General features: G+C 41.0%; 1 protein-coding gene across 1 annotated transcript in view; it reads right to left on the bottom strand.

Moving 5' to 3' along the window:
- Positions 1-82: 82 nt before the first annotated feature.
- Positions 83-26,210, bottom strand: part of LOC139925179 (low density lipoprotein receptor adapter protein 1) — a 41,558-nt gene continuing 15,430 nt past the window's right edge. Inside the window, exons 2-10 of the mRNA XM_071916438.2 lie at positions 20,510-20,652; positions 17,800-17,912; positions 9,769-9,883; positions 9,205-9,277; positions 8,933-9,019; positions 7,307-7,434; positions 5,771-5,805; positions 942-970; positions 83-129 (exon numbers count right to left, since the gene is read on the bottom strand). Of these exons, the coding sequence (XP_071772539.1) occupies positions 83-129; positions 942-970; positions 5,771-5,805; positions 7,307-7,434; positions 8,933-9,019; positions 9,205-9,277; positions 9,769-9,883; positions 17,800-17,912; positions 20,510-20,652 (770 nt within the window). The remainder of the gene's footprint in view (positions 130-941; positions 971-5,770; positions 5,806-7,306; positions 7,435-8,932; positions 9,020-9,204; positions 9,278-9,768; positions 9,884-17,799; positions 17,913-20,509; positions 20,653-26,210) is intronic.

Genomic DNA, 26,210 nt, shown 5'->3' with positions numbered 1-26,210 from the left:
CGTTGAGCAGCTGTTGCTGGGTGTTATTCTGAGTCGTTGCTGCTTATGGACAAGAGATCCTCAAGGGAGACCTCCTGGGGACTCAGAGCTGCATTGTCAGAGACTGGTTCGGAGCGGGACTCGGCCAGTCTGGGTGTGTGTGAGAGAGAGAGAGAGAGAGAGAGAGAGAGAGAGAGAGAGAGACAGAGAGAGAAAGGGGAGAGAGACAGCGACAGAGTAAATGGGAGAGGGAAAAAGAGAGAAAATCCACTGATATTGCTATAGAGGTCAGGGACAGAAAATATTTATTCATGGCATATCGTCAAGAGAGTTCACAGAGGATACACAAAGGTCAATAAAAACAGAGAGAAGAAGAAGAAAGGAGAAAATGAGTGAAGGCAAGAGGATGTTTATTTGAGTGATGGAATGACAATGAGCAGCGGAGGGAGGCAAACGTAGAAGAGGCACCTTGCCAAGCTGACCATCGGTGGCAGACACAGACAGGTGGAGAATTATAAGTGGTACGGGGTCAAAAATACAAAAAAAACAGTCACCATCAGAACCAAATGATCACTTGGGCACAAAGTGAGAGGAACTGTCATGGGCTGATTTGTTTGTAATACTAATGTGGAAAACCAAGTGGCACAGAGAGGTGCAGAAAAAAAGCGGCATCTTGTATGAACAAATGGCAAGAGTACCATGATTAAGATGTACGACTGAACAATGAATGGCAAACCATAACCATACAGCTATTGGAATTGGTTACTTATTTTTACTGTGTAAAAAATTAGATTCTGAAATTGTTTCCAGAGTTGGTTTCCTCCAATAAATTCTGGACAGTGTAAAAAGGCGCAGGTATGGTATGGTACAGATTTCCATGACATTCCAAATTCATGGTCTCATGCTACATGCAGTGTCAAGCATGTACTGTAACAAAACAATATACCTCTCACATCACTTACCAGTGTCCATCTCCTCTACTTCCATGTTGCTGTATGCCAGGTAGAAGACAGAAGAAATCATGACTACATCACTCAATGATGAATACGGATTAGTGAATAAACTTAAGCATTTATTGTGGCTCTGGCTAAAGACTGTACACAAGGCATAAAAACAATTTAGCTGCTCTCGGGGAACAACTTGACAAAGCTTTAATATTAAAAGCAAAATGTGTTGGCTTTGTTGGGGTTACAGGATTACATAGTCTGAGCTACTGCTACTGCTACCTGAGGAGGGTGTTTTAAATTTTTGAAAATTAAACAATATTTTCCCTAAGGTAGCCATGTTTTTATTGCATGAGAATCCCCTGACACCACATCTGTATATTTTACCTATGATCCATAAAGTCCCAGTTAACCCACAAAGCTAACCAGAGATTTCAGGAGTAGGAGGTTTTATATATTACTGTAAAGCTTTATCGATTTGTTCCCTAAGAGCAGCTGAATTCATTTTATTCCTTTGGTTCTTTCTGATTCATGCACCTTGGTGGAGCTGCAACGTTGCAACAGATTTGTTACCCTAAAGACTGTACACAGAAAAAGCACCAATGTGCCAAGACTCTAACAAGTCATCAAATGCCAAAACCATGTCCTCAAATGTAGTGTAAGCTCAATCGCTATATGAATTACAAGACTAAGTGCAAGATGGAGTTCATCTGATTTCAGTCCCAACTCTGTGTGTGTGTGTGTGTGTGTGTGTGTGTGTGTGTGCTCTAACAAATGGCAGCTATTTAGCCTACTTCCTCAATAAATTATCAACATCTGGTGTCCCTGCCCCACCATGCCTAAATGGCGATATTCCTAAAATGAAACCCAGACCGGCAAGCTTAAATATACTGTATATATAAAAAAATGAATTCATCACATTTTAGATGAGGTTGAATAATTTAAGTACCATAATGTACCATGGAACCAAGCCAGCTGTTAAACATAGTAACTTTAACTGCAATCCACTGATTGGTCACCATTTATTTGAGAAGTCATATCTTAAATCCAACTCAAACAATTTAAATAAAACCCATTTGAATTGAAGTTAATCTCATGAGGGTGTGGTAAAGAAGTCATTTTCATTAGGAAGGTTGGAGTGCTTTTCATTGAGAAACAAGTTAGCCACAATCTTAGACCCATAGTGCTCAACAGCTGTGCTACCAATGGTCAAACAGAAAAATCTGAATTATATCATGTGGTTAAAAGTGTACCACAGTGATCTACGCATCGATTCAGTATGCAGCCAATGTACACATTTTTGTCAGAATGTAAAATGTCCACACTGAAGCAGTAAGTAAGTAGTAAGCTGCTGTTGCTCCAGTTCTAAGCAGTGAGTCCCTGCTATTCAAATATAACTATTCTGAACACCCACCTGTACTGATACAATCAGTCTGAGCTTAATCTTTGAAAGCTGGTTTGGCTGGATCAGTTGGAGCTCAAAGTAACCGAAAAAATAAGCAGAATGTGGGCCCATCTGCCCATGACGCCTGGTGATTGATTGTGGTCTTTAAGAAGGCCTTTGGCTGTTTTGTTTTCAATAAAGGAGAGGGAGTAAACAACAAAACTTAATAAAAGATAAAATTGCCTCTTAAATTTGTCACCAGTGTGTGTGTGTGTCTGTGTGTGTGTCCCCTATGTGTGTAAATAGTAAATACTCCAAGTCAACTACAAATTCATGATCAAACATTTTATGTTCAGTCTTTAAATCTGTACTGAGGTAATAAAAAAAACATTTAAATAAAAAAAGCCAGACAGCATGTCACAGGAGATAGTGAAGCACTGAAGTCTAGAAATTTGAACAAACTGATTCCCAGTGGGAAAAAATGTATTATGTGTACAGAAGACTAGGCTTGATAGTGGTGCTTTAAACAGTGCAAGCATAAATCCATGTCCCATTTCTATATTTTTTTCCATGAGCATTGAATAGAATCATCTACTAAGAAGTATTACCCAATGTTGAGTAGGAATATGACTGAAGGTAGACTGAAAAGAGGTTTGGGCATCTATCCATCTATTTTTCTATTTTCTTCATCCATCTTTTGGTGACCTTTTTGGTTACCCAAAGCTCATGACCATAGGTGAGGGTCAAAACAAATACTGACCGGTAGATTGAGAGCTTTGCTTTGTGGCTGAGCTCTCTCTTTACCACCACTGTCTAATGCAAAGCCCACATTACTGAAGCCACCTTGTGAATAAGACCCTGAGACACCTGAACTCCTCCATTTGGGGTAGCTACTCACTGAACCATGGTCTCATATTTGGAGGTGCTGACACTCATCTGGACCACGTCAAACTCAACAGCAAAACAATACAGCCAAATGAGGCCAAAGGGACTACATCATCTGCGAACTGCAAAGATGCCACCCTAATGTCACTAAACTGAAGACTCTCCAGACCTCAGCTGCACCTTTGACCTTTGCACCTTTGACCCCTTGACTATCTGTGTGAAGGTAAAAAGCTGGTCCACTGCTTGGTGACCAGGACAACATCTGAGGCTTGATCATCGACTGGAGTCTCCTTTCCAGAACCTTGCCACAGGCTTTTCCCAGGGAGGCTGAGAAATGCGATCCTCCAGTAGTCAGAACAACCCCTCCGGTCTCCTCTTTTGAAGATGGGACCACTTGCCGATTCAAAGGCACTTCCATGCAATATTGAAGAGGTGAACCACGATGCCTTAATGCAATCCAGAGCCTTCAGCATTGCAGGACAGATCTCATCCTCCTCTGGTGCATTGCCAATGCGGAGATTTCTTGCTACCTCAGTGACCTCTGCCAAGGAGATCGGCTCCGACCCTCCAGTATCTTCTATCTCTGCCTCTTGAACAGAGGACGGGGTCAGGTTTAGGGGTTCCTCATAGTGTTCCCTGCACCGCCTGACAATATCCCCAGTCAAGGTCAGCATTTCCCTGCCTGAGTGATGTCCTGCCCGCCCCTCCCGAGCTGCCGAATGGCTTCCCAGAACCTCTTTGAGGATGCCTCAAAGTCATTCTCCATAGCCTCTCTGAACTCCTTCCACACCCTGGCAGTTTCCACATGGACGCTGTAATTCCAATCTTCCCCCCACTCCTCCTCCCATTTACCCATTTGCTATAAGGAAAACGTCTCATCCTCCAACACCACATGCAGATCTATTAGCCGCGAGCCAATACAACTTAATGAGCTGCCATGCCTCTAATGTGAGGGGGCCCATTCCTCCATTGCTCTCCTCCGTTTATGGAAGGATAATGCAGCTCTGCAGGACACACACACACATTAGCTGATTATATGGGGAGCCATGCAGAGTGCTCTGTGTTTTTTCTTTTTTTTTCCCCTAAAGAGACTCGCTGGACTGTATAGCCTATATCCCCCGTAGTTTGTAGTGCAGGAGGGGTGATATCAAAGTATTCTGCAGAGGCGTGCGAGGTGTGCAGAGTGTGTGTGTGTGTGTGTGTGTGTAGAGTTGGGGGTGTTTTCTTAAAGACCATGTGTATGTGAGCAAGCATACATGTGCATGTTTGCATGTTTATGAGCTTGTGTTAATCACAAGTACATCACAGAATATGTACACTATATGTATGTGTGTATTTGTGTGTGTTTGTATGTGTGTGGTTGTATGTAAGTATGTGCGCGTGTGTGTGTGTGTATGTACAGTAAGAGTGCAGAGTCAGGAGTCTTCCCCAACACGTGTATGACATCAAAAATACATGTAAGTGAGCATGTCCGCATGTATATGAGTTTATGCTATTCAAAAGTACAGCACAGAACACTTGCACTCACTTACACATGTACATGTACAAGTGCATTAACACAAAGGAATTGAAGTGTTTCTACTTAACACCTGCTTGGTATGAGGCATTAGAACAAATCACCTGTCCCTAACTAACTGAAATGGCCATTTATATTGTTCTAATTAGAGCAGAATAGCTGCCTACCTCTAAAATTGCCTCAAATTATTCCACATTGGTTTCCAAGAGATTGGGGCTTTAGAAACACCTAATTGCAGCCATTTACCATGTGCTCAGTTGCTGTTAGCGACACAGCACTCCAGGCCTACTTATAGACTAAGTAGGCTGGGGAAAAAAATATCAGGCACTTGAGGATTGGCCTTTTTACCTCACACTTTGTGTCCTATCTACTTTGCATTTTTAAATAAATCTATCTTACATTTACCGTACATGATAACAATACGTTTCTAAAACACTAAAAGTTCCAATACTTTTTCAGTACACTTTGTTTTTTACCGCCTGTCTATGTCAATGAATAGCATCATTAACAAATGCCAAACAGACCTACCACACAATCAATACAAAAAAAACAACTAGTCTGTAACCTTGAGACCAGTTGTTTTCCCACAAATCCTCTTCCACCTCAGGTCGTTTTCTGTAGATGCAATCTCTTTTTGCATATGTGAGTTAGACTGAGAGAAAAAAGAGATTGCGACATGTCCTATACTCTGTGTTTGTGTGTGTGTGTGTGTGTGTGTGTGTGTGTGTGTCTTTCTGTGCTTTAAAATTGTGCATGTGGTATCGGCGAATACATTTTTAATCATTTATGAGGGTCTGAGAGGTTATTGACAGCTTCTAAAATTCCTCTAGTGTCCAGTAGGTGATCTATTAATTTTAGAGTTGGGTACAAGATAAAACATTGTTTCACACTGTTTTCTTCCTCAGGGGTGCATTTAAGTATTTTGTGTGCAAGGACAATGCCATCTCCTTTTGTATTACACCTTGAGCACATCTGCCCAGAGAGCACAGGTGCGCTGTAGTTGCAGTACATTATGCCCTTGAATGTATTTACAGTTCACTTGCAGTCATATGCACACATTACCTTGAGAATGCGTCATCAAGCCCATCCTCCACATCCTGTTGAGACATAAACAATATGAATCAATACACGCATACATTACTGCAAACTGTAAGCCTACTTCAGTGTTAGTCAGTGTTCTCATCCCCCTCTGCATCTCCGCTGCGTCAGCTCTTTGTCATATCCCATTTTAATCAATTGACAAGCAAATTAATTAATGAGCGACATAATCTTATACTGCAGATATTTTTGATGAAGACTGAAGAAGAATTTTAATGTCAGTGCTCCAATCAATATTCATATGTCCATATCCCATGACTTATATTTGGGAAGAGTAAAGGCTATCTGTAAAGTCTGGAAACACACAGATAAGGAATACATATATTTTTTCTTGTTGAACTTGCGTTCCCCAAACACACTAGTTGTTGATCCTAATAGATCTAATAAATTGGATCTAATACATTTCCTTCAGTTCCAAGCTACACGGGAAATAACATTATATTTCATCCAATCTATTGCAAATGTGGAAGTACTATTGAATCAATAGCAAACAGGGAGCCTTTATACTCAAGCTGAGTTGGACTAGCTGATGAGATCTGCTTTACTCAATGAATGATTCTATCAGTGAAGATATTAACAAAGAGCAGAGATGAAGCTCACTGTGTGAGATCAGGCTGTAGGAACAGCACTCTAAAGGATTTGGTGTCACCTAGTGTTGAGCATCTGCAAGTGAACAAAAACAGTGGAGACTAATGTGCCTATGGAACACCACACTTTAAATAAAATGACTAACAATTTAATATAATTATTGGTGTAATTGGAAAGCAAGCACTTTTTTAATCTCAACAAAGCTCTTGTAGCAAAATAAACTCACTAACCAGTTTCTACTGAACAATGAAATACCCCAAAATAATAGAGTTCATTTTATTATGTGCTGTCATCTCTTATGCTGGACAGCATCTTTAAAAACTCTTTAGCAGAAAGGAAAGTGTAGAATGAATAATTGGAATATGCAGTCTTGTTATGCTCCCTTGGTGCTATTTGTTTACTGTGTTTAGTTTCGTTTTACTTTAGTTTGATCTATTGCCTCGGGTGAAACTTTGAATTGAACATTACTTTAAAACTCCCAATTTTTCCAAAATGCATTGGAGGACAAATTTTTCATTTGTGTAGGTTATCTGTCATGACAATAATGTTGGTGTTGTTGTGTTGAATACTTGTTTACACACTGTTCCAGGAAATGAGATTCAGATGACAAAGAAAATGCCCCGAAATGCTGATATGAAGCTAGTTTTTCTATCTCTATCAAGGCAATGCGTGTCAGTAGACGCTGATCCCAATTCTGCTTTAAATGCAGGTAACCTCTTCACTCTTCCAATACAGGTTGTTATGCAAGGAGACAGGCAATCATGGTGAGAAAACACACATCAATAATTGCCATTTATCACACCTTACCTGTCACCTGACCACAAAACTCACATGAAGAAAAAGACAAGAACATTAATTTGGAGTGTCACTAACAGACCAATCAGCGACTTGGAGACAGAGGCTGTGACCTACCCAGGAGTCATGTTTGATTGGTCGCCTTCGAGTGGGGTTGCTACGGGGCGAGGGCGAGCTGAGCGAGGCGGAGAAGAAGGGCCTCCGGAGCTTCTCCTCCATCCCATTGGGCTTGTGTGTCTCCGGATCTGAAAGAGACGGCCGGTGTGGATGAGAGGGTGAGAGGGGAAGAGAGGAAAAGAGAGGAGAGAGAGAAAGGCAGACACAGAGAGGGAAAAAGGGAAGAGAGAAAGCCAGACATGAAGAAGAGGAAAAGTGAAGTCCAGACAGACAGACACAAGGGCAGGAGGGGTGAGTGTGTGAGGGAAGGAAACGGAGGAGAGGGAAGGAGAGGCTCATAATCTCTCCGTCCCTTTGACTCTGCAAGTCGGCAGTGCAGAAGTGAGACTTTCACAGCTTTCTCTGGAGCAGGCAGAATTTAAATCATCCCCGCAAAACTTTCATGTTTCTGTCGCTGACTTACTCCCGAGATCCTCGAGGCTTTCATATCAGATTTTCTCTCTCTGTCCTCAGGCCACTACCACTGGGAGAAGAGCACACTTTAATTGAAAGGAGCTGAAAACGCCAGGTCTTAACTAACGATAAACTGAAGCTCAGTCAATGGTTGATTAAGTCTCATTCTTCTTTGACCCCCTGAGCAATGGAAAACTTTTCGACCCTATAAATGTCAAGGTTATTGTAAAGTTACTATAATCCACTGCTGCCTTGTATGACTAATGAGTTGCATATAATTAGTGATTTGGGCTCATTGTGAGAGGAGAGAATGACATCAGTTGTATGTGTGTGAAAGAGGGTGTCAACCTACACACACTACAACTGAAAAGTCATGATGCATTTACTTCATCAGGTTCACTAGAAACTCTTGGGGCTGGGAAGATTACTGAGTTAGAAGTTGGGAAGATTAATGAATACCTGGATGACTCTAATTCAGTGTTGCCTCCAAAAGTTAAATTGACACTTTATTCCAATATAGGCTTTGTAATTTGAACAGTTACAGTAAAATCATTGTCATGTCCATAATTTCACATCCAAAAGCCTTTGCTCCTGGAAATCAAGCAAGGACACAAACAAGTAATCCAACAAATTTTCTCTGCAAGTCTATGTAATCTAATTACTGTGTCTTTTCTCGGTGCCTGCAACATATTACAGCTGCCAATTTTCTTATAATCAGATCACTGCAATCTTGTAAATCAGGTGCAATCTGTTTCTGCCCGGCCCTGTATACTCAGAATGCTTCATCTTAGCAGGGGATGACATTAGCCGACCCACGTCCCAGAGTGATAAAACCTCAATATTTTCAAGCACATTTTAATTACAGCGCAAACCTCTGTATCAACAAAAGCTTATTGTTACTATGAAATATTAAATGACCTGAGTTCATTTAATCATGTGCGCTGCTGCTCCTTATCTTGAAAAACATGCTTAAATATTCTCAGTTCACCTTGGGAGGAAAATAAAAAGATTACAGCCATAATTGCGGTGCAGTAATTATCAGCAAGACATTCTGCCAATTTCAATTCAGCGGTGCAACCTTTCACCTGTAACTTTTCTTTCTTGTGTTTGCTAAGGAACTCAAATTTATCTGCAGAGACAAGATGAGGACAGATAAAATGAACTTGGCACCACCTGCTGCAACACACTGGGTGTCTGCTGTCTCCGTCTGCCCGTCGCTCGCCGCGCAGGAGCAGCAGGTCCTGGCCTTCTTGCTTTTGTCTAGGAACAGAGAAAAGAGTTCTGATCAGTGAACTCGAAGCAGACAAGGGCACATCTGTATTTGAAAAGTTTCAAGATACGATCGGTTGAGCATTTGTACTTTGTAAAACCGATTGCGTAACTTCCCCAGGAAACCTTACACTCAACTGTGTTGGTGTCACCTTCCCATGGCTGGATAAACTCACCTTCTTGAGCAATCTCCCACAGATCTAGGGCGACTTTAAAGGCCTGGGCTACGGTTAGTGTCACAGCCTGAGCCTGGGGATGAAAGGAAAAAGAAATGGATAACATAGACTAGCGAAACCCAAATGGGTGCAGTGTCAAATATAAAACATAATGAATAGTTTGGTTGGTCAGGAGGGTGAAGGTACTTTTGTTTTGATCCGTTTTATTTTTATTTCTCATCCTCCTTTGAGTCCTTTGAGGTAATCATTCATCAGTAGATGCATGGATAAAAAAGTTTTACTGTTTTACAGTTTTAATGATCAATTTTCCAAAAAGATTGTTAAAAAAGAAAGAAAAAAACATTACATAGCTGTAAGGTGACCTTTTAGGGACTGCCACAAGATGGAGCCACACACCATCTACATCAATGCTACTTTCTGCACAGTGTCACAGGGAAGCCCTCAACTTCCCCACGCAATCTGACCTCACGACCTGTTTAACTCTAATGTATATCCAATATAACAGACTAAATAGAGTCACAGCAAAATTGCAACAGAAAGCAGTCTAGGTTGTCACACACTTACAATCTTCTTCTTTTGGCAGAGAAATGCATGGCACTCCAAAGTTTCGTTGAACTGACTCTGAGAAACATAGGCGAAGACCTTATCCTGAGTTTTATCTGCTGTGCAGTAGGAGATTCTGGAAGAGAAAGATAAGAGAGGAGAGAAGAAACAAAACCCATTACTCCAATGTACCAATACAATCAATCCACCTTACATTGCTGCATTTACAATGATAGATGAGCCATTGCGTTGGATAGAACCAATTTGTGATTAGAAAATCTTAAGCCAAACTTTTTTTTTTTTTTTTTCATATGACATTAACACGTGGTACAAGAGTCAGATTCACACTTATATTGGCTACTGCGTTGAGCCTGCACTTCTGACCCGCCCTCATACATCAAGGTAAGATATGAAGATAGATCTCTATTATGGTCATAACTTTGCTGCTTGCCGCTGTGCCCAACATGATGCATATGCATAAGCAAACCAATCACAGCATGATGAGAGCGGTGGTTATGAATATTGTGCTGATTAATTCTCACAGCTGGGTATGGTGGAACAGGACAGAAATAAATAGCAGAGAAATCCATGAGAGATGCTGCAGGCTTCAGGCTGTGACTGAGCTCTTCACTGCTTAATATTTTCAGACAAAGCACATGCATTTTGTGCACAAATTGAAGGTAGTTATAACATTGCCTTGTGGATTCCTTTTTGTGACTAAATTTCACACCGTCTATCAACAAGTGTAACTAATTTTAGTCATTGCTTCAAGAGTTTCCGTGCGAGGCTCAGCTGGCTCCTTTTCATGACAGAAGTCTATGGAACAAGTGAATTTGAAATGCTCACTTTAGTTTTGTTACAATGGGAGTCATTGGGAGTCATTTACAGATTTCAGATATGTGACTAAATCATCTCATATTGGTATCATATAGAATCTGTCAGTTGATATACATAGTTTTCTGTTAAATTGGTCAGAGAACAAAGTAAAAGGTTGCCCACACTAAATTTGGTTACATTATTCATTACCATTTCAAGATTGCTTGCAACAATGGTGTTTTTATTGTTAGAAAAGTCTTGAAAAGTGTGCCAACATAATAGAGTTATGTTAGTCTAACAACGCATGATGGATCAAATGTGTTTCCTTTAAAAATGGATGAAAATCAGCTCAAAAGTTTTTGTTTTGAGAGTGTTTGAGTGTGTTTTTAGAGAAAGTTGTCTGACAGAACAAGATGTAAACAGTCATTCTGAAAAGTAATGTGTTTTTGATCAATTCACTGTATTTAGGTAGCCTTGTATCCTATTCTTCAGGGGGTGTTGTCATTTAATCGGTCTGTGTGAACATCAACCACAATGGGAAGTGAAACTGCAGGAGACCAGTTCTAGAAAACGTTTCATTTTTGCAGTAAGCTCCCCAACACTTCCTAACATATTGCAACTTCTTATCAACCAAAGAATAAATTCCCCCATGGTATATAGGTATATTCTGTTGATGTATCTGGATTTCTACTGTCAGTGGGAAATGGAAAGTCTTAGACAAAAAAAATGATCTCCACCGCGCCTATATTGCACTTGAGACCTCATTCCCAAAAGTCACACTGAATCTCTACTGGATCTAATATCTGGCTTTCAAGAAATCCAATTGTCTGCAAATCCACTGACAGCCATGGCCTGTGGTTTTCAATGGCTATCTAAAACCAATCTAGACTAAGCCCACCAAGCCATTTGCTCTCCCACGACAGCCAGCATGCGCCCGCTGAACCGAGGAACACAAAACCGATGGATTTGTTTTGTCATATTTTATGCAGGCTATTAGAAGCAGTATTGATCTGAGTCAGCCTTTATGCACAGTGTCTCTGTAAGGTTGGTTCCTACACTGACACCGTGCGTCATGTGTGTTGCTTAAAATAGGTCTGTGTCCTGGGGTTTGTAAATGAGCCGCAGTGAGCGTTGCACTTGACCTTTTTCACATAGACGCTTTATTTTAAGCAGCTCAAGGAGATGGTGCTCAACGGTACTTTTTATTTAGACTTATGTATTATACTTTTTAATTTATTCAGGGAAACTGTTTACTTTTGGTATAACTTGGTCTCTTTGATTTTGTTCAAGCAACATCTTAGGCTCTTCCATTAGGTTTAAGTTGTTATTTTTCTCTGAACAGAACACATCAAAGCATCCTATCTCAGTTGCAGGTGCTAAGGGTTTCACGATGCATATCATCATCAGAGAGGGAGACGCTGAATTGGTAATACTGAATTATCTATGGGTCTAGAGGGACTGCCGTCAGTGCTGTGTGCATCTCTGTATAATATGCCACCGCTACTGTAACTTGTAAACTGTACCAAAGGGATCGAGAGAAGACAGCCATTCATTTGGTGCCCCACTTCAAAAGGGGCCCTAAAAATTAAGTAATTTATTCTATCAAACAACAAGCATGAAATAACCAGCCCTCACATCATTGCTGGCTTGCACCACTGATGCATGACCCACATAGCAATGCCCAGGACACCCAGCTCTATGTTTTCCCCTCTTCTCTGCGCTCTAACTTATTGTTTATATTTGGGGCTTAATTGCAGAAAAATGAGCAGAGAAAAAGTTGCAAGGGATGGCCTATTTAAGTTGGGAAAGCAAGTGTGATGTAACCAAACTAATTGCTCAGTACTAAGCACTAATCAACATCTATCTATTATTGAGATATGTAAATAATTTCAATTGTTTCTATTGTGGCATACAATTATTGATGTTAATATTTAAATTAATAAGAATGATATAAATAATAAGAAGAAGTAGTGGTACTAGTAGTAGTATTAGAGTAGTAGTAGCAGTAGTAGTAGTAGGCGTAGTAGTAGTAGTAGCAGTAGTAGTAGTAGAAGTAGCAGCAGTAGTAGTAGTAGTAGTAGTAGTAGAAGTAGCAGCAGTAGTAGTAGTAGTAGTAGTAGTAGTAGTAGAAGTAGCAGCAGTAGTAGTAGTAGTAGTAGAAGTAGCAGCAGCAGTAGTAGTAGTAGTAGTAGTAGCAGTAGTAGTAGTAGTAGTAGTAGTAGTAGTAGTAGCAGTAGTAGTAGTAGAAGTAGCAGCAGTAGTAGTAGTAGTAGTAGAAGTAGCAGCAGCAGTAGTAGTAGTAGTAGCAGTAGTAGTAGTAGTAGTAGTAGTAGTAGTAGTAGAAGTAGCAGCAGTAGTAGCAGTAGTAGTAGTAGTAGTAGTAGTAGTAGTAAAGCAGTAAAAGGAAAAAGTTCTTGTCATGTTTTGTTTAGATGTTGTGACTCGGTGCCCTTGTACGTGAGGTTCCTACCCTCAACCTGTTCTCCAAGATTTAAATAAAGTTTCTACAAAGCTTCTATAGAAACATGTCCGGTCAGGTGCTGGTGAAGACTGTAGCCTGAAAGACTCTGCAAACACAGACAGGGGGTGGAAATCAGCAGACTCCTCTCTCATAGTGTACATTACAATACAGTAAAGGGAGAACTGGAGGTTCTGACCAGGCTCCAGGCAAGCTCTTGTTCCAGTTCTTACCCTTGATGAATTTCACAAATGCCTTTCTACAGGAAAGGGTGTTCTGTTTCCAGAATAGGTTGTTATAGTTGCCACAACAATCAGTTGTAGGCATTACCAAGATGAGCAAATAGGTCAATGCACGTCTGCAATGCACATATGCAAGTCTATTTGGTTATCTGCAAATATGCACATCAAATAGAATCAGTGACTCTAATTTTAATGTTTAACAATATATGATATACTTTTTCTAGGCTATCATTTTGACGGTGTACAATAGAAAATTGTGTCCATCTACATTACCTACATAATCTATAGCAAGAGTGTATTGAAGTCATGACAATGAAATCATAAAAGACTAAATACAATGGCCTATTGAACATTCCTTCATGCCATTAATATGAATTTATAATGCAGTGCAATATGGGTCGCCACAAAAATTGGTCATTATAATATGGCACCCATGTGAAAAAATGGACATCTCATTCGAGTGAATCCACTTTGAGATTTTTTTGGCAAGGACACACATGCTTGTTATACAAAGGTCTGCATACATTATGCACTCCAGAGTGTGACAGTGACAGGCCCATTTGCTCTGTCTGTCATGCCTGGATGCCTTTGCTCATATGGTGTATGTGTATGTGTGTATAATACGACTTATAGCCTGATGAGCATTATCCAAAGTCTATTAAGAATTAGAAAACCCTCACATGTATAGTTTTCACTGTCATTCTAAAAGTAACCTGTTTAAAAAAGTTTTCATGTTTGCCTCCAACTTGATACCCAGTGACTCAAATTGACAAAACAAACCCTTCAGCTAAAATAAAAAATAATCACTGACTGGCAAACAACATCATCTCTCACTAAGTTCTCACTAAGCTTGAACAACAGAAGCCGAGCTGTCACACTGCATCATATCTCAAATGAGGGGCTCTGTGGACCGCATGCCTTTGATCTTCTCACTGTGTAGAGCAATGGTGTTGAGTGAGGGAGACAGCGAAAAGTCAATGGAAATATTTAAATATTTATATTATAGAAACTGAATACAACTCCTCCCGTCTAAGCCCCAACATCTCTATATATAGGTATGCCACTATACCGAGGTAAGATGCACCAAAACAACACATATTTTCCTCACTGAAATGCTTTTTCTACACAACATGGACAACATGTAATAATAATAAAAATACGCATTTTGCTTTTGCCCTACAGCAGCAGTCATCAAAAGCATTATTGAGATTTTTGCGCAACCAAACAAAAAAAAAAATGCAATTCCTCAAATACATTGTCTGAGAAAATGTCAAACTATTTTCGTAGACATTACAGTAAAGATAAACAAAAACAACACTGGCACTTACAGTATTACATGGAGAACTTCTGTTTAGGGATCTACAGGCACATCTCACAAGCTTAATTATTATTATGTTATGTCTGAAAAATGTGCATCATTGTATCCGGTCTTTAGTGATCTCCACACAGGTCTCAGTCACAGTTTAATCATTAGCCTCTACCTTTCTGACCAGTGTGTTTGGTGATTGGTATGCTGCTCAGTCACTGATAGCTCCCTTCAGAATATGAATCAGTAACAGCAGTCCAGATGGTGGCTGAACGCCCTCACAATGTTCTGCTCATCAGGAGATTGTCTCCCATTTATATGTGTTTTTCATTATTTAGGAAGAGAAATACATCAAGGACAGATACAAAGGCATATTGCAAAAAAATGCCTACTACATTGTGTCAATAGTATTAAACTAATATGAACTAACTTTCAATACTTGGCCATGGAGCTGGTTTACAGTACTGTACATATACTGTACATGCTTCTCACCACCGTAAATACTGGGAAGTGGCCTCCTTTATCAACGTGCCACCTACCTCTTTATAAATGTATCCACTCTATGTCAAGTCTATTTATAACCCAACATGGTACAACAGCAAAACACAATATTTATTTTGTTTTTCACAGATAATTGTTCTTTGCATTCAGACCTTTAAAATGGATAATTGTTGAATTATTTCCTCCGAAGTTAATGTCTCTCCTTTTGTGGCTTGTCAGTGTCTTCAATGAGGTTGTTGTATTTGAGCAGTAATTGGTTGTTTCTAGTCTCTCAGTCTGTCTTGGTGGAATAATGATCCTCAAAGATCCTTTGTGAGTCCTTGGTCTAATCCATGCCAGCAGGCAGACACATCACAAGACACACCTGCTAATGGTCGATGATCAAGCTCAAGGCAACAAAATAAAAGGCAATAAAACTGCAGTATTTCTGGCAAGGTGCTTCAACGCCTGTTCATTGGCATATCTGTCATCAACGTCACTCAGAATTTAATTTGAGTGACTGGTGCTGCAAAGTAAAGTAATCAAGAAGCTCAAGGCTGTCTTTGCGCTGCTGAATTTCATATTAAATTGTTTGGAAGTAGAATCAGTTTGACATTAACTTTGAAAACTTAAATACCCTGCATACAGAATGATACGCAATATGTCTTATTGTAGCATAGTTTCAGTTGCATTGCATTGTGTGTGTGTGTGTGTGTGTGTGTGTGTGTGTGTTTGTGAGAGAGAGTGTGTAGGTGGGGTTATGGTAACAGGAATTGTATTTCCAATGCGATGCACAATGCCTTCCTATTTGTTTTCTATCCCACACTTAGCTTCCCCTGAGGGAAACAGCCTGGGTTCACGTTAGTGTGAATACACAATTAAGGCTAAAAGATACACATTTACATAGACATTCACTGTGAGGCGCATACTTAAATGCTCATGTGCATGCCTCCACACATGTTCATCCATGCATTGCCACATGTGCATACACACACACACACACACACACACACACACACACACACACACACACACACACACACACACCTTGTGGAGGGTCTGTATCTCACTCTGTTCTGTTCTTCCTCTTCTGTTATGCAAAATATGAACACTGTCTGATTTGATCCATTCTCTTTGAATCTACACTCTTCTTTCTCCCCTTTCTTTCACCCCTCGCTTGCTTGGATCATGTGCTACAACAATAAAATAGAAGAAAGGAGTGGTAGCAGCAGGGAGAGGAGGAGGGGGGCTGATGGAGATGTTAAATCAATGCTCAGTCAACCCAAGTTCTATCAATGGCCCTACAGTCTACCCTGAGACGGTATGTAGCAGCATTAGCCAAAACTGCCAGCGTTTTAAAGTGGGCAATTAGTCTCGGGTATTCCTGCGATCAAGAGCTCTGGTTATGTTGATATGAATAGAAAAGAGAGATTTCTTTCTAGACAGAAGAGGTGGAAAGGGGTGGGAGAGGAGGGGAAGATGAGAGGAGGAGAGGGGGGAGATCAAAGGCGAGGATGATTCCCCCGGCCCGTGGTCTGCTCCAGCTGATAAGGTGGATCAGAAGGGAAATGTAGACCTACACACACACACACACACACACACACACACACACACACACACACACACACGATATGCCCCAATGTCTCCTCTGTCCAACCGCATTCACCCTCCCCACACCCGCACACACATCCCCCCTTCTCTATCACAGTCTGTTCTGTAATCACAGGCCAGCCATATGATGTTTAGACTGTAATCCTCAATGACACCAGGCCCAATCTATATTACAGGATCCTATCCAGAGGGAAGAAGCCTGCCAAACATATCACAGTTCACGCACTGTTCACTGAGATGTTAACTCCTAGGTTATAGGGGGGATCTAGCATGATGCTGAAAATGGTTAGCTCTCTTTGACATAAAGAGACTCTAACAGACAGCCCCAGCTAACCCCCCCAAACCCCCATTATTGGTTTCCAAGTGAATTGATCAAACATGAGACTCACAACAGCTAAGAGCAGAGAACTGCTTAGTTTAATCACGCAAAGGAGTGCATGCAATGGACAGAGGGGAAAGTGACCTAGATAGAAGATACTGTATGTGTTTAGTAGTGGAAAACTGCAGCTCTCTATAAGACGAAGCAACTTCTTTTTTCATGACTCATCTTGAAGGTTTATCAGTACTTTTTAATCATTTTTAGCAATAATTGGATTCATGAATAGCCCATTTCATAAACCCATATTAAGTGATCATCTGTGATGTCATCAATCTTCATAATGCTCTAACATGCTAATAAAGTCAGACATTTGCTCTATGAAGTAACTGTATGTAGGATGATAATGCCCCACAGCTGGCATGCATAACAATTCCATAACATTCTCTATGACATCACATAGTTGCATGAAACCAGTAGTTCTCAATGAGGTCACGGTCACTCATGTCATATCAAATTCATTTTACTGGAATAAAAAAATAGGTTTTCTATTATATATGATTTGATTCACTGACAATCTTAAAGTACATGGCTTGAATGGGAATCTAACAGTGGGGTACACATGTGAACCCAGCTAGTGTGTTTTTCTCACTTTGCCCCAGGTTTCTCTTTAAAAATGTACATTAATTAAATATTTATCGACTAATAGACTTACAAAAGGCTATGTGTATCTATTGCAGGTCTCTCTTTAAAATTTGACATTAATGCAGTATTTTTAAACGAATACGCTTATAAAGGGTGACATGTGAAATGAACAATTTACCTGTATATGGAGACATTCTCTATGAGGTCTGTAGTCTCTGTGTCTGTGATGATGATGCCTTTCGGCGAGACGGTCAGTGTGACTTTCCGGAACTTCTTGGCACTGGCTCTGGCCTGTTAATGTGAAATATGACACAGGAAAACACAAATACACACAATAAAATCAGATGGAAAAAATGTTGCCTTGGGTAGGAGCAGATCTAGCTTGTCACTGTGACACAAATATAAGATGAAATTACTTCTGATAAAAAAAAAAAAAACCCTTAACTGTGACTGTAGCAGCAGAGCAAAATGGAAACAGCCTGCATGAGTCGTCCCAGAAATGTGGGGAATTTATAAAAAGGTGACAGAACAGGGGGAGGAAAGCTGGTATGTGTAGCCCAGAATGAGTATTCGAGGTCAGGCTGGCAGCCACAGACTCCCCCTGCCAGCTCAGCTCCATCTGGAGCGCCAAAAAACAAGGTAATAGTGCTGAGCTTGTGCTCTGCGAGAGCGCCTGTTGACAATGACAGTGACCTCCTTACCACCTGATTAGCTAGCAAATGAAACCTGTTTTATGCTGTCCTTTTTAATTTCATATCCAATTGATTTCAGGAAGAGAATCGTTAGAGTGACTGGGAAGGAATAAAGAAAGGGGAGAAAGAAGAAAGAAGAAAAGGAAATGAAAGTGAGAGATTCTCATCGCGCTAGTCACTGTATATGTTTATATATTCGCCCTGCATAAAAACACTCTTCCATTTTGATATGTTTGCAGGGGATGAAATAGAAGCCAACAGTGGAGAGAGTGAAGCTGAAGAGGGAAAAGGACGGGGATCCTTGCTTATACAAAAAAAAAAAAAAAAGGACTTCTCAAGGACAACAGGAATGGTGTCATGCCTTACTGTTGGGGCCTAAGTGCCCTGGAGAAAGTGACAGCGAACAGCGTATTCTGTCTGTACCCACAGCACATGCAATATGGGAAACTGACATTATAATGGGGAGAGAGAGGGTGGTGTGCCTGACTGTGGCAGCTTCTTCATGTAGGAAGTGCGAACAGCCACATTTTCCACTGTCATGTAACTAGTGTCGCGCCACGAGGCAAAAACCAATCTGTCAGCTTGAGATACGCCAAGTTCAGACGCTCTCTTGGTTTGGTCCCTTGGTCTAGTCTTCCTCACTTAAACATGTAGCAAATGGAAAACTCACAAATGTATTCAATAATCCCATTCAGGTTGCTTGGTTTCCTAGGGAACACAGACAGAAACAATTGACTTTCTTTTTCTATCCTGGAGTAAATCAATTGAATCTTAATCCTGCAATCAGGTTTGGTTCTGTCTCTAATTGAGAAGGGTGTGTGTGTGTGTGTGTGTGTGTGTGTGTGTGTGTGTTTGGGGGGGGGGGGGGGGGGGGTATGATTAGCTGCCTGTTCCAGGCTTTTCTTTGCAGAGAAAGGATTCCAACAGATTAGCAGCGGCATCCTCATTGTTGGTGGGATGTGGTGAATGGTGTGTGTGTGTGTGTGTGTGTGTGTGTGAAAAATGCTAATTCAAGGGAAAATGAAAGGAAGAAATATTAAGAGATGCTGTTTAAATTAGAAGATTTTTGTGTGCGGCTAAAAACATACAGGGCTTTCTGTATGTCTACAAGCAGGGTGGTTTAAAATGCAACAGTTTCATTGCAGTTTTAGAAAAACTGCCTTGAGAAAAATGACAGCATTCTGAATTGATGTGGAAAACCATGCTCAGAAAATCCCCTATGCGGCTCAGGCCTGTTGAGTAAACATCACATCAATAATTTGACTGCTGCACATGTGCAACCCATTGATAATCCAGGATTAACAACCATGTTTCCATTTGGCCATACTGACCTTGATGTAAACATAAACACTACCCGGCTATAAGTACACCACATGCCCAGGAGTATGATGGGAAGTTGAAGGTGAATGCCACTAAATTTCAGTGTTTAAAATGAATCTCTAGGGCAGTACAGTCTGTCAGTGAACATTTCAGAACTCTTGTTTCCCACAACCAGAAACAAGAATAAATAGTTTGTCCTGCTCCCTAATTTGTAAGGCCACACCGATGTACTGAAGAAATCCACAGATATTGAACCAGAATGATTTTCTGGACATAGGGGCACATTTTCTGGCTTGTAACTGATTGAATTACTATGACATGAAGGACATTTTATATTAAAGTTCAAACACAATCAGTCCACAAAGTCAGTATGCCATTCATTGTCCGCAGAGTTACCCCAGCTTGTAATTCGGTATGTTACAACAGATGAAGGTTTGGGTTCTCTGGTTTCTATCTTTGGCAGACACTTGTTCATCCTGATAAAAGAAGATTAGGATAACATTTGTGAATTCTTCCTTTGAGCGGTATTCCCCTTTAAGTCAATCAAACCCAGTGCATTACAGTTTGAGGCTGTAATTTCACTCATATCCATAAGGGAATTTCTATAAAAAGGATCACTGCAGTTTGAAATCTTTACAATGTCACTCTCCTTTTCACGTTGCTACTGAATGCACTGATCATGCCTTCAGAATTTTCTAGGATGTTTTTTGCAAATATCAGAATCAATACAATATAATACATCACATCATGTACAGTAGTTATAATGAAATGTAAGTATATTAAGTATATTAAGATTTGGTATGCACTGACTGTAAAATGTATGCATTGCATTGCATTATAAAGTTGCTTAAGTCAGCAAGGTCACCAGTGACTCACCGTGGCAACAATCCTGCGAATGGCAGCCGATGCCATGTCCTCTCCTTTGGGCTGGCCCACCAGTGTCATGCCCAGGTACTTCACATTGAACACCATCCCTTCCAGCAACGTCTCCTTGGTGTCTGTCCAGTTCTCCGGCAGCTCTGATTGGACAACGAGACAAGACAATGGAAATCACTGAATGGGACTAACAGGACTGAACGGGGACATTCTGATGTGTTTGATTAAACATGGTGACTTTTGTGGCAAGCATTTCAACCTGCCCTTTTGTACCTGTGAAGAGCATTATCACCTTTGCAGATGACTGTATTCTTGTGGATGATGGACAAATGAACATCATATAACCCCATTAATGAGATCCATAACATTGCAGGAAAGAATGTTAGAAGTTAATATGGCGCTCATCTTGAAGATTGTTGTCATAACTCACAAAAAAGGGAACTGGATTGATGGGAATTTTAAGTCTGTATATAACAAGGCTTCAATTCCCTGCTGTTGCTGTAGCTGTGATGTCCAACAGGTAGCACCAAGCAAGCTGTCGCCTAGCTGGCTACTGTGGGCAGAGAGGGGGACTGTGTCCAAGCAGACAGCTTAAAATATCTCTCAGTGACACCTGGACATGAGACAGAACCCTGCAGAGGAGCGTCGGGGCAGGAAATACTTACAACAGTGCAATACCACATCATATCATATATTTAATGGGGCAATAGGTGAAACATGGTAATCCATCAATCCGTGCTATTTCAAAGCATTCCTATAGTCCACTATAATAGGGATAATCATACAATAAATGCATAACCAATTGATAAACAGACAAGGAACTGCAAATTTCAATACTTTTGCCTCTGCTGATTCTCTCTGTGTCCAGGTATTTCTGCTCATAGCACAGACTGAGATGAAAGAGTGAGATTGACAAAGAGAATGAGTAAGAACAGCATAGCGGGCCAGAGAGAGAGAGATGATCGGTGTCCAACATTCTGCTGGGCTGTCCTGGCACCGAATTCTCCTCATGGGCCGAGCCATCTGTCACCGGCAGACCCCAAGCAGCTGTTGAGGCGTACAATAGAGAGCGGCACCCCCTTACGGCCCTTCCACAGCTCTGAATTATTAACTCATGTTCAATCGCACTACAGGGGCTGGTTCAAAACCATAGAGGACATTTGATGTTATTTAATGTGATTGCTTAGGCACCTGGTGGACAGCACAGTTCATTGCTTTTGATTGTTCTGGAGGAGAGGTACATGAAGATTAGGAAAGTTGAGCAATGTGAAGACAAGACGTCTTCAGAATCTCAACATCTCACCGACGATACAAAACAGTCAAAGCATCATCGCCACCACCACCACTTCACCTTTTTTCTTTCTTTTTAATATTCTATTGATCCCTAAAGGAGAAATGTATCTTTTCACTTGCGCCCCTCCACAGGGAGGTCAGAGGTCAGAGTCAGCTACATCACAGCAGCCCCTGGAGATGGTGGAGAGGGAGGAGCAGGTGGGGATTCAGTTTCTTGCTCAGGGTCACTCCAGCAGGGCGGATGGTTGCTGACACAGGGGATTGAACCTGGGCCATCCGGCTCAAGGACAGTCTCCCTAGTCACTTTAATTCAAGACATCATCAACTTTGCTCCCACATTTATTAGCTCAGAGAACACTGATTCAGAGTTTCATCTAGACTAAGAGGTGTTTGCGATCACAGTCTTAAAATCCAGTCGTCTTTCCCAGTGAGGATCGCACAAGATCCTGTGACAAGGAGGGCTCTTTTGGAGACCTACATCCTTTTACCTTCCACAAACTATTTAAGCTGAAGAATGAAGCACTATGGTGCACACTGAATTATGCATAATTACAGTAGGGCTTCAACAATGTCTTAAAACTTTCAAAATCCATGTGTACATTCTTACAACTATCTTTACAATCTTCAAAAGACCTGAAAGAGTGATGTTCAGGCAGCGATAGACTATATTATACACCAATCTGTGATGCTTTCATCTTGAAATTCTGATGTGAAAATGAAAAATCAGTGAAACACCTCAATTACATCTGATTAAATGATTATACTCACTTTGAAGTGTTAGGGTCTGTGAGATCACAATAAATCAAAGGTCACGATAAATCAAGTGGCGGAATGTGGTTTAGATGAGAAAAGGCAAAAGAGTAGGTCAAAAGGTAAAGGTCAGAGATAGCCATGTTTAAATGAAACATAAAAATTTGATCTGATATCAAATAGATTATACTGTAGATTCATAAGGGCCCCAAAATTCTGAATATGATTGATTTAGGCACATACTACTGCATATTTACAGATCGAGAAATCGATCTGAATTTAAAGGTTGCATAGCTCATATGTGGTGCAAATGTCAGTTCCCAAAGATATCTGTAGGACAAGGGTCCTAAAACCTACTCATAACAGAACTCCAAGATAAATTTAGCCACAACAACTCATCTGAGAAAAGATCTGCCCGAGGAAAAGTGTATTACGCTATTGCTTCTCGTCTAAAGGTGGGGTCATAAAAGTGGACAGAATGAAACAGAAGTACAACCAAAATACTCATTCTCACAATGCAACTGGCATTAACTAGTGGTGAATGAAATAAGTGACACTGAACTATTACACTATTCATTTGGACTCCCTTTGATCCTCTTGGATCACTGGAGCCTACTTTAAAAGTATAAATGCACAGAGGGATGATCTTCACAGTCCATAAGCAGCACACTAACTATAAAGCTCATGACATATAACTGATGGGATGTCTTTGGAGTCAGGAAAACAGATTTGGCATTATCCTGTATAGATAAATGATCCCCTTATAAATGAGAGTATTGAGCCTTTTATTTTTTCTTCGCTGATATCAGCATTACTCCTGTCAAAGTAACAAAGCACAGTTTTTCTCTCTTGGAAAAACAATGCTTCCCTTCCTCGAGAGCCCAGTGTCCACTACTCTCTTTTGGCTTAAAGCCTAGATCCTTTATGCACCTTAACTCCTGCCAAAGCCTGTTGTGAAGGGAGGGATGTCTCACAGATCTAAACTGCTGACAGGGTGCAACTCCCGGTCAAAGAGGGTCTCTATGGATCCATTCTCTAAAACTCTAAAAGCCCAACCGAAATGCCACAGCGCCACAATGCTAAACTGCTACAGTCCATATCGTATCTCCACCAGGCAACACACATGAATTATTAAAGAGCTTCATGTTGATGCTGCAGGCTTTCAAATATATTATCCCCCCAAAAGAGGAACGCTTAAATATTTAATAAATCCTGTGTGAGTGTGGGACTACAGAGGGACTGGGACTGATAAGAGTGACAGGAACAAGCGGAGTGAAACTAATTGGATTTTAACATGTTAAAGCAAATACTAGGGAGCACCGAGAAAAATGTGCGACTGAGACTTTCCAGGAGGCCGGTGTATTTTTGAACAGCGAAGAACTACTACTATACGTTTGTCATCTGTGAAAATGTGTGTGTGACTGTGTGTGTGTGTGTGTGTCAAGGTGATCCAATTTGAAAGAGCATGAAACAAGATTACCGAGGGAGAGGCCGTGGCGGTGCACTGACGTTTGCATCTTTATTGAACTGATGCCTGGCAACACTTTCACACCCGGGCTGCTGCAGAAAGCGCACGGACACCATTGTGCTCCCTCAAAAAGCCTCACAGTCAGAACCGAACACACAGTAAAAGTATCAATGCATTACAATGAAGGCGCAGAGCAATTTGACGATATTTTGCCGCACTGGGCCAGAAGGGTATTCACATAAAATCATAATACGAGAGCCGTGAGATGTTGAGCGCTGTCGGCTTTCCTTACAACACAAAATATTTAACACTCTACTGAGCCAGCAGCTGAACTAGTGCAGTATTTCGCAGTGCTTGAGCCGACCTGGGCAAGTGTTGCTGTAATATAATGGGTACCTGGGGCTCTGCGAGCCTTGAGCTACATCCAGCGCTCACCAGCTGGCTCTTTGAGCTGCACACACTGTGATTTAATTTGCACTCAAAAGTCAAAACGATACCCTGGCGGATTCTGGTCTGGCTGAACACCTTACGCTGTGGATTAATTAATAACACAAACACAAGCACACAGATATGCACACAGGCATGTCCATAATCTAACATATGCACGCACGCAGGCATGCAGGGGGGGCCACACACACACACACACACACACACACACACACAAACACATCACTTTTTTCCCCAAGATACCATCATCTCAATTAACTGCGAAGGCTGCTGGAATAACTGTGCGCTCCAGGGTCAAAAAAGCACAAGCATTCCCTGTATTCCTTTGCTCATTTTCCCCACTGGTCAGTAACTAGGCCATTCATTCTGAGGCGGTTTCACACACCATCTTTGATACCACCAGCTGCTTTAAATCGAACATCCATTTGAATGAGTACAGCATCGTAAGTGAAGTGTTCTGCTTGCTTTTCAAACCCAATTGACACCCCCGCCCTCCACCCACATCCTGATATAATCTCTCCGCTTTACTGTTTTACTCATCCTTTGGAACTTTGAATCTAGGACACCACCTTGACAGGAAAATAGGCCGCACATTCAGGGAAGATGGTGGGCTGGGATGGTGTGTGTGGGGGGGTGGGGGTGGGGGGGTGTAACTGGTTTTCTGATTCTGCCTTGAGGGGAAACCAAGTAAAGCAAAGTCCTTCCTTTTCAAGAACTCACTCTTCTTACTACTTCCTCTACTCTCTCCCTCTCTCTCTCTCATCTAAGAAGCTGGTTTATTAGGGGGGCATTCGATACCCCTCAATCACAGCTGCAAACCACTCACCAAACAATAACAATAACAACAATAACTAGGAGGCAGACATGGCATCAAACAGCATATGTTGCTAGGCAACCACAGCCTCTATTGCTAACAATCCAGCAGCGGCTGTGGCAGGGGGGGGTGGTGCATCCAAATTACATTACTGAACACCTTGGCTGGGCATCAAAAGAAGCGTACAAACCACATAAAGTGCTCGGATAACACTGGAATTGGATAGCCTGCACTCAGAATTGGAGCAGTGCGTAATACCCCCACTTCTGGAATCACATATTACACACCCAGTGGGCCTGACTTCAAACCTCATGTCATGCTATTTTCAAATGTTGCCACCCCTACTCTGACTGCCTTTCTATGTTTCCACACTTAAACAAATCTGACATAACTTAAATGTCATTGAACACAACCGCTGTCTTGACACCACCATAAGAAAATGTGGTTTTGCAATAGATAATAATGAGCAAGTTTTATCACAGAAAAACAACAGTGGTTATTTGTCACTGCCATGTTGTACCACAGTACCATAATGTTATGCAAATTATGGTGCCAGGATGACCTTAATTATGATAATAATTAGACCTGAGTTTTGTACTAGGCCTACATGATCATTGTAGGAGGATGGTGGAGGAAATGTATACTTGATTTCCTTGCGAACTATCAGGGCTTGATATCTTTTTATGGGACTATTATCTGGTGAAACAGGAGTACACAACACATTGCTTATCCCATTCAAAATGGTAAAATGATTTACTGAGGAATTGTTTCCAAAGAACAAATGTTACACCAGTGAAATTTAGCTGAAGGAGAAATCAGATTTCTTTTTGAAGAAAAAATAAATGGGAAATCCCGCTGCAAACCCAAGAAAAATCTTCTTGACAAATTGGGTGTTACTGCTGTTATTGAGGCTACGGTGGAAAATAGTC

Source organism: Centroberyx gerrardi, chromosome 18 (genome assembly GCF_048128805.1).
Source record: "Centroberyx gerrardi isolate f3 chromosome 18, fCenGer3.hap1.cur.20231027, whole genome shotgun sequence".
In the NCBI taxonomy this organism is placed as follows: Eukaryota; Metazoa; Chordata; class Actinopteri; order Beryciformes; family Berycidae; genus Centroberyx; species Centroberyx gerrardi.
This window is presented reverse-complemented; position numbering and strand designations above follow the sequence as displayed.